Below are 9,487 nucleotides of genomic sequence, written 5' to 3' on the forward strand. Positions count from 1 at the left end.
AGTAAAGAGATATATTTGAAACTACCGTTTTAAACATTCATCTCAAATTGCCTGATAATTAGATTTTTAAAAAGTTATGTGGCATTTAATTCAACTAATTGTAAAAATTTCCATAACCTTCCTTGTGTCCTTGGGACATGAGACAGATATTAAGACAAATAATAGATGAAACAAAGAAGTATATAAAGGTTTAAATTATAGGAGCCCAGAAAAGCTTAGCATACGAAATCAGTGACTGATTATAAGACATAGAATAGCAGCTGAATACAAAACATCTCTGAGAGGTAGAAATAAATTTAAAATAACATTCTAGTAAAATTATGGTAAATGTTTTCCAACTGTGTCTCGCTAATTTTGACCGTGTCATGTGGAAGAATTCCCTGGAGAAAGCAATTATGTTTGGAAAAAATTGTGGTAAGAGGAAACCAGGCTGCCAGATAATACAATGGCTGGACACAATCAAAGCCGACACCAGACAGAGCATAAAGTATGGGAGATCAAAAGATGTGAGGACACTTGACTAGTGGTGGGTTGATAGTGGTTCACCCGGGTTTGGCTGAACCAGTAGTGGTGGTGGTGAGAGGCTCCGCCCACCTGTCCAGACATCTCAGCGTATGCGCAGAACAGCCACACATGTGCTCCGAATAGCAAACCGGTAGTGAAGGTAGGTGAAACCCACTACTGCACCTGATCCATAGAATCACCAAGAGTGTGACACTATTGAATGGATATCATCATCATTTTCTTCTTCTTCATCAAGTCGAGTGAAGAGAAGGGCCAGGGGTGACATGACAGCAATGTTCCTATATTTGAGAGGCTGCCATAGAGAGGAGGGGGTCAAGATGTTTTCCAAAGCACCTGAAGGCCAGACAAGGAATAATGGATGGAAACTGATCAAGGAAAGATTCAACCTAGTAAGAACAATCAACCAGTGGAACCGCTTGCCTTTGGAAGTCATGGGAGCTTCATAACTGGAGGCTTTCAAGAAAAGACTGGACTGCCATCTGTCAGAAATGGTGTAGGGTCTTCTGCTTGGATGGAGGGTTGGACTAGAGCAGGGCTAGGCAAAGCTGGCTCTTCTATGACATGTGTACTTCAACTCCCAGAATTCCTGAGCTAGCATGATTGCCTCAGGAATTCTGGGAGTTGAAGTCAACAAGTCAAAGAAGAGCCAACTTTGCCCACCCCTGGACTAGAGGAGCTACAAGGTCCTTCAAACTCTGTTAACCTATCACCATCATCACCATCACCATCACCATCATCATCATCATGTGCTTTCCTAAAATGCAACTCTCTGTATTAGAAGAAATGATGGAGCACTGCATTAAGGAGGACATAAGAAATATGCAGTAGGCATAAACTGCTTACTGTATGTTGGTAAATGTAAGACAGGCAAAATTTGTGCATCTGTTTTAGGTGCTCTGTAAATTTTCAGTGGACTTGGGTTTCTAACAAGGCATGTTAAAAAAACTGATTAATTTAGCCGAATATAATGAATAGATTCCTTAAGAACAAATTTTGCTGGCAAGCTACTTTAGGTAGTAGCTGCCAGAACCTTTTCCTTATTTTTTTTATCAAAGTAGATCATCTGAAATACAGGAAACCTGAGAGGCATTAATTGAAATCACATAGCATTCTAGATTGTCATGTGGGTTTTTTGGTTTAGACTGAACATGTTAGGGAAACCACTGGGATTTGTAAGTCATTATTTACAGGTCAGTGAGATTCGTGAGTCAAAACTGTGGTTATTTTAACCAAGCAGAATCCAGCAAATTATAGCCTAATCTAACATGGGACCCATTCAAACCCTTGAAAAAGGTACTTCTCCAGGAGATGTCACGTTATTGTTTCTGTAGTACAGAGCTGCAAAAAGATTTGTGACCTGAGACATAACCTTTATAATGTATAACCTGAAGATTTATCAGGGGGTAATAGCTAAGAGGAAGAAAAAATGTAATGTGTTGTTCTTCATTCAACTGTATATAACATTTAGCCAATATCTAGGAATTATTTCTATCTTTATGTCTCATTGAGATTATGTCCTTTAAAAATCTATAGATCCTTTTTAAAAAAACAAGGTTTATTTTACCCTATGTCACTGACCCTTTAACTATTCTTTTTGTTCAAATCTGTGTTACTTGAAGACAGCATTTGGCAGAAAATGAAATGGAAATATTGTTGTGGTTGAGTGGAAATGAGAAAAGAATAAACACTAGAATAAGCAACGAATCCCCCTGAAACTCTTACTATATCTCTATTCAGTTGTGCTATTGGCAATTAGACAAACTAGGTCATTTGTGTTGCTTAATACTCAGATATTCCCTTTGGCTATTTGTGGCATTTGAGGTAGAGATTCTTGAGCAGAAACAAGAAACTGATTTAAATGTTTAGTTCTAGTATCTCCAGTTGAAAAGATTGAATGGAAAATAAATTTAATTGATAATACACAAATAATGCCAAATAACAAAAATATGGTTTGAAGGGTTAAAGCTATTGTTGTTTGGAGTTGGTAAAATGGATTAATAAGCTGGTTAGACAGGTTGTTCTAAGTCATGATGATATTAACTGTATTTGGTTGAATAAGCCAGAACTTTCCTTCCATTACATTAGCACACAAAGCACAAGAATTGGGTTCATACATCACTAGGACAAGGGAAATGAACCACAGGTTGTGCACAGGTAGCCAGACTTTTCTTTAACAGGTAAAATAGAAACATAGAAAATAGAAAAGAGACTTCATGGTCCATCTAGTCTGCACTTATACTATTTCCTGTATTTTATCTTAGCATGGATATATGTTTATTCCAGGCATGTTTAAATTCACTTACTGTGGATTTAACAACCATGTCTGCTGGAAGTTTGTTCCAAGCATCTACTACTCTTTCAGTAAAATAATATTTTCTCATGTTGCTTTTGATCTTTTCCCCAACTAACCTCAGATTGTGTCCCCTTGTTCTTGTGTTCACTTTCCTATTTTAAAAAATTCCTTCCTGAACCTTAGTTAACTCTTTAACATATTTAAATGTTTCTATCATGTCCCTCCTTTTCCTTCTGTCGTCCAGACTATGCAGATTGAGTTCATTAAGTCTTTCCTGATAAGTTTTATGCTTAAGACCTTCCACCATTCTTGTAGCCTGTCTTTGGACCCGTTCAATTTTGTCAATATCTTTCTGTAGGTGAGGTCTCCAGAACTGTATGGACTCTTGTGCAATTGACAGTCTAATTATGACACTTTTTTGCAAGTCAAAGGTAGGTCAGTGAGCCTTTTGGAATCCAGAACAACTACATCACACACTAACCCAACTCCTATTAGATTAATAGATGAGGGTGTGATAGTGTTACAGCCCAAGATAATTGAATGGGTTTAGGCTGGGACAAAAACTCTACCTGATTGATTTTAATCAGTCCCAAGAGGACAGAGGACATCAAATTTGGCTAGAAAAATAATCAAAGCTGACTTTTCTTCAGGGGCTCTGCTGTCATGGGGGGACAGGCACTGTAGGGGAGAAGATGAAGGATTGATGAAACTGATGCAACGTGTTGCAACACAAACCCTACCCTTAGGCCTCTCCATGTGGTATCTTCACAGAAATTTTGTCATTTGGGGGTCACCATTTTAGGACCACAGTCCAATTGATGGACCTCCTCTGAAGAACAGCACGAAGAAGGAGTCAAACAATTCATGGCAGAAAGTATGGAAACAAATACACAAGTCTCAGCTCTTCAATTGTGAACTTCACAGAATTCCCATTAATAACAGCAGTTTGACAGATTGGGGAAAGTGATAGCATCATCAACAACCAAATTCCTTAGCCCTCCTTCTTCCATGACCTGGAGCCCCAAGAAAAAGTGCTTAAAACAAAGCCAATACGTCAGTCATTTCATGCTTGCAGGAACTTAGGTACAAAAGAAGTCGAACTGGATCTCAGCGCTGCATTGGCAACACTTGCAAATGGAGAGAAGAACATTGATTGGTCCGCAGAGGAACACAGCCTTCGCCGCCTGCTTAAAGCTACTGGTTGGGCACCGCGCAAAACAAGATCTGAAGGAAAATAGACCTTTGGTCTAATTCAGCTTCCACACATCACCTAGTCTTGCCTAAGAGCTGTGCATGTGAATATGCTGATAAGGAGGGAAGGATCTAAATGCTTAAGGCTGGCAATGATCTTGAAAATCCAATTTGAGCCAGGAAGGTCTAGAATGACGCAAATGGGAGGGACAGGTCGGTGGAATTCCCAATAACGTTTCACTGTTATTGGCTGTTATTCCCTGTAGAGTTTGGTAGCTGTTGAATGTGCACATTCTGTTTCATGTCTTTGGGAGCAGCAATTGTGTCTCTCTGCAAATTAGCATTTATATAAAAATAGTTCTTACATTGCAGGCTCAAAATCTGAATACAATAAATTAAACAACGGCATTTAAGATAATTGTTTAAATCATGGCAACAAAATTATAAAGATGTGCAAATATATTACAATATATGTTCTTTGTGTCTTATGTGCTTCTTAATCTCTTTAAAGGATTCCAGTGCGCAAATTGCAAATAGTTAAGGATGATTGCAGCTGACAATGAGAAAGGAATCTAATCTGCACCAAAGAAACTACGGTATATCAATGTATAGAGAAAGAATGAAGACAGCCTGAAAAGAATCCAGTCCTTGGAATGAAATGATAAGCCCCCTTGTCCGATGATCTTTGGAATAACATCTTCTTGTAGAAGGCTCTGTTTTAATATGACTAACAATCTCTGGGCACTAGCTAATTCTTGGCTTTGGAAGAGCTGCCCCATTTCTTTCAATGACTTTTTAAGGTGGGATTCAGCAACTTGTGACCAGTTCTGGAGAACCGGTAGCAGAAATTTTGAGTAATTCGCAGAACCAGTAAATACCACCTCTGACTGGCCATGCCCCAACTGATCAGGAGGAAATGGGGATTTTGCAATATCCTACCCCTGGATTGGGGAGGGAATGGGGATTTTATAGTATCCTTCCCTTACTTCGGCCAACCAAGCCACAGACACAGAACCGGTGGTTAAAAAAATGTGAATAAGGATGTTGTGCTACTTTCAGAATCAGAAAGACTATTTACTCTATCTATCTATCTATCTATCTATCTATCTATCTATCTATCTATCTATCTATCTATCTATCAGATTTTTATGCTGCCCTTCTCCTTAGAATCAGGGCGACTTACAACATATTAGCAATAGCACTTTTCAACAGAGCCAGCATTTTGCCCCCACAATCCGGGTCTTTATTTTACCCACCTCGGAAGGATGGAAGGCTGAGTCAACCTTGAGCCGGTGATGAGATCTGAACCGCTGACCTAGAGATCTACAGTCTCTAGATGGAGGTTACTAGGGAACAATGATGACAAACCACTGTCTGTTTGCTTCTCAGGGTCTTTTGGCTTGTTAGCACAGGAAAACCAGTCACTGAAATTTGTAGAAAGGCCATTCTTGGTAGCACAGTTAGAGTGCAGTATTGCAGGCTAAATCTGCCCACAGTCAATCCTGATGGGCTCAAGGTAGACTCAGCCTTCCATTCTTCTGAGGTTGGTATAATGAAGACCCAGATTATTGGAGGCAATATGCTGACATTGTAACCCATCCAAACAGTACTGTAAAGCAGTATGGAGCATTATGTACAGTAAGTGTAAGTGCTATGGGTTTGTTTGTTTTTAAAGCATGTGCCTAATTCCTAATTAAAAACAAGTTTGGTTATGTATGGCTTCACTGTTTGGAAAAAGCCACACCCAAGTCTTACAAGCACAACCTGCTCTCTTGCTGGTGTGTGGGTGTTAGATTTGTTGACAACCAATGATTGGCATGCCGTTCTAGGGTTCCATCTATAACAGTGTTTCCCAAAATTGGCAACTTGAAGCTATCTGGACTTCAACTCCCAGAATTCCCCAGCCAATGAATGACTGAAGAAGTCCAGACATCTTCAAGATGCTAAGGCTGGGAAACACTGATTTATAGCAACTTGATCCCTGATGCAAGTTACCACACCAGTCCTCAAGAGGGGAAGGTGCATACTATAGAAAGCAGCAATTGCTTCGTTAGAAAAACCTGCCACCAATGCCTGAGTGCCTTCTTTTTGAATGTTTTGCCTGAGATTTCTCATTAGACGCTCGATGTGTTCATTCTATAAGACAAGACCAGGGAGAAATGACCTAATTGCTCTACACTGTTGAACAGAAATGCTACAGAGGAGAAGGCTTGTCAATCTTGTAAACACACACAATTTACAAATGCAGCATGCAGGCAAAACTAGAACCATTCCGTCTCAGAAGGCAAAGATAATTTCCATTGCAATTGCTCACCAATACAAATAATTATCGCTGTGTTTTGGTGTAATTAAATGGAGAGATGTGATACCTTTGGACAATTAATGTGATATCTCTAGGTTCAATGAAATAAACCACAATAATATGTTCTAGTCCATTGCACACAAACCCAGATTGTATTGTCCTTGTGACACCTGCAAAAGGTAAAACTTAGCTGACCCAAGAATAGCAAAGTTGGTTTTTGTATAGATTACAGGCAATACATAAAGATGCAAAAATCTGATAAGGGAACGAAGAATATGACAGTGGGATTTACTGTCACTCAGAAAATGTTACCAAGTCAAAATGGTACTTCTTGTTGTTTGTGCCCAACCAGCAAAGGGTCAATCAGATTAAAATAGATCTCAATGGATATTAAAATAATATATTTTAGGAGCACAGAGCAAAACCACCCTTACCCAACAGGGTCTCAACTAACTGCTCTCTTTTCTGCATCATGATTTTTGCACCCATTTGGAATAATTTCCAAACATGTGAGAAATGACATACAGGAAAGGCTGCCTATATTCTTAAGGAAAACCTCACAAGCAATACATAGCATGAATTTCTATGATGCGCTTGAAGATCTTTCCTACAAAACCTGACACAGGATAGACCTTGCTTTCCCATCCCCACTGTTCCATGGTTTTCCTGCTAATCAGCTAACACTGGTCAGTTATAATCCTAAATCAAGGGCTGCCCAGAGCAGGGGTCTTCAACCTTGGCAACTTGCTTGTTGAGGAATCCTGGGAGTTTCTTTAAGTCCACAAGTCTTAAAGTTACTAAGATTGGAGACCCCGATCCCAGATTAGTGTTTCCATGGAAATGGACATCACTGTTTGTCTGGCACACAGCAGACACGGAGCCCAACACAGATCTGGGTTTGCCCATTTTGTGTATCCGAGGTTCCACTGTTTGCAGCTGGAAGATGCCTTGACATTTGAGGACTCAGGTGGCTTGTCTTTTCCCTCCAGGAGAACCAAGTATCTGAAGGCCCTACGGGAGCCCCAGAGCCAATCTGCTTGCCTTTCAGTCACCTTACATCATATAATAACACCGCACCAACCCAAATCTGCAATAACTCCACACCACCCTTGCCTCTTTCCACAGAACCACAAGGAGCTCTCCTCTTCCAGTCAGGCCTCAGAACTCAGGGTGATCCACTCCCACTTCCATCCACTAAATAGATCCCAGGATGTCTGATTTTCTCCACCTTGTGCTCTAAAGAAGAAATCAGAAGTGGATTCTCCTGAGAGAGATCTTGGAGTTTTGATGGATAATCAACGAAATATGAGCCAGCAATGTGCAGAGGTGGCTAAAAAAGCCAGCACAATCTTAAGTTGCATCAACAGGGGGATACACTCCAAGACTAAGGAGGTATTAATACCACTCTGTTACGCCCTAGTCAGACCACAGCTAGAGTACTGCATTCACTTTTGGTCACCCCACTACAAAAAGGACATTGAAACTCTGGAGAAAGTACAGAGAAGAGCAACTAAAGTGATAAAGGGGCTGGAAACCAAGACATATAAAGAGAGGTTGCTGGAACTGGGCATGGGTAGTTTGGCAAAAAGGAGGGCCAGAGGGGACATGATAGCAGTATACAGATATTTGAGGGGTTGCCACAGGGAGGAGGGGGTCACACTATTTTCCAGGGCACCAGAGGGACAGACCAGGAGCAACAGATGAAAATGGACCAAGGAGAGATTCAACCTGGAAATAAGGAGGAACTTTCTGACAGTGAGAGCGATCAACCAGTGGAATGGCCTGCCAGTGGAGGTTGTGATTGCCCCATCACTTGACACCTTCAAAAGGAAATTGGACTGCCATCTGTTTGGGGTGGTGTAGGGTTTCCTGCTTGAGCAGGGGGTTGGACTTGATGACCTACAGGGTCCCTTTCAACTCTAATAATAAATAAATAAATAGAACGGGACTGTCAAGTGCATTGGGTTTGGGGACGGGGTGGTGCTGCTCCCAGCCCAGCCCAGCCCTGCCGGACCCCAGATCCTTTCATCTGAAGGGCCCGCGCAAATCTTTCACGCGGAGATTCTGGATCTGAGGACTGTGGAGAACAATGGAAGCTGCTTCTCCGCCGGCCGCTCGACTGCCCAGAGTCCCCTCAGAAAAGGCCGCTCGGGCATCCCCGGCACGTGCCCCGCTGCCGCTTGGCACGTTGCCGGCCCGCAGCTCTCCTCTCTCCCGACTTGGCCCGAGGGCAGTGGGCTGCGTCCCCGCGAACGGCTCTTGGATCGAACCAGGCGGGGGTCGGAGCAGCTGAGGCGGACGGGGCCAGGCCTAGCAGAGCACAAGGGAGCGAGCCAGCCCCTCGCGCCCCCTCCTTTCCCACCTCGCCTGCCCTCAGGCGCGCCGGCCTCTCGCCCCGCCACCCGCCCTCCCCGTCTCCGAAAAGCCGCCGCTGGAGACGGCGAGCCGCCCGCCCGGCCCTTCTTACCAGCTGTCCCTGGAGAAGGAGCGAAGGAAGCGGATGCCCGGCGCAGGGATGGCCCGCATGGCTGCTGAGGGAAAGCCGGGCGAGGCGGCGGCGGCGCAGCAGGAGATCGGCCGGGTGTCGGGTTGGCTGGCTGCCGGCGCGGGCACGCGGGTTCCTCTCGGAGCGCGAGCGGCCCGGCTCTTGCTTGGGTCCGGCGCGGGTGGTGGCGGCTGGCGCTGCTTCGGGCTGAATCCCGGCTGGCATTTAAATGCCCCGCTGGAGGCCGAGCGACGGGCACCCGCCGGTGATTCAAGGCCGCTTCCCCGCCCCGGCGCGGGCAGGGCCAGGCCCAGGGCGAGAAGGGGAGCTGGCCGCTTGGGCCGCCCCGCCCGGCCCCTCCCCTGCCCGAGTCACGCTTCCAGATGGGCAGCCCGGGCGCCGCAGGACCAGGCGTGGGCCTCTCGTGGCATCGGCCTCGCCTTGTTCAAAACCTCAAAGATCGCAGAAGCCGTTTGCCTTCTGCCCGTTTTTGGCTCTGGGTGGGCAGCAGTCCCTGGCTTCAGCAAGGCTTTTGACGGTGGGGTCCTCGGGGAACTTTTCTGGCTCCAGCACCATGAAGCCCAGGGGAACCGACCACCAAAGCCCATGCAACACGTGTATGAACGATCGTTTCTGAAGTTATGGGGTGGGCCACTGGGTCCATATTGGAACCTGGACAAATCGAAGGAAA

At 44.1% G+C, this 9,487-nt stretch overlaps 1 protein-coding gene across 2 annotated transcripts in view; it reads right to left on the reverse strand.

Annotated features, from left to right (window-relative positions):
• Nucleotides 1-9,086, reverse strand: part of SLC37A2 (solute carrier family 37 member 2) — a 50,766-nt gene extending 41,680 nt beyond the window's left edge. Inside the window, exon 1 of one of the 2 annotated variants that reach the window (XM_070765029.1) lies at nucleotides 8,779-9,086. In XM_070765029.1, coding sequence (XP_070621130.1) covers nucleotides 8,779-8,837 — 59 coding nt within the window. In that variant the 5' untranslated portion in view covers nucleotides 8,838-9,086. The remainder of the gene's footprint in view (nucleotides 1-8,778) is intronic. The other variant, XM_070765030.1, reaches the window with a different exon arrangement.
• Nucleotides 9,087-9,487: the final 401 nt, after the last annotated feature.

This window comes from Erythrolamprus reginae, chromosome 12, assembly GCF_031021105.1.
Source record: "Erythrolamprus reginae isolate rEryReg1 chromosome 12, rEryReg1.hap1, whole genome shotgun sequence".
Lineage (NCBI taxonomy): Eukaryota > Metazoa > Chordata > Lepidosauria > Squamata > Dipsadidae > Erythrolamprus > Erythrolamprus reginae.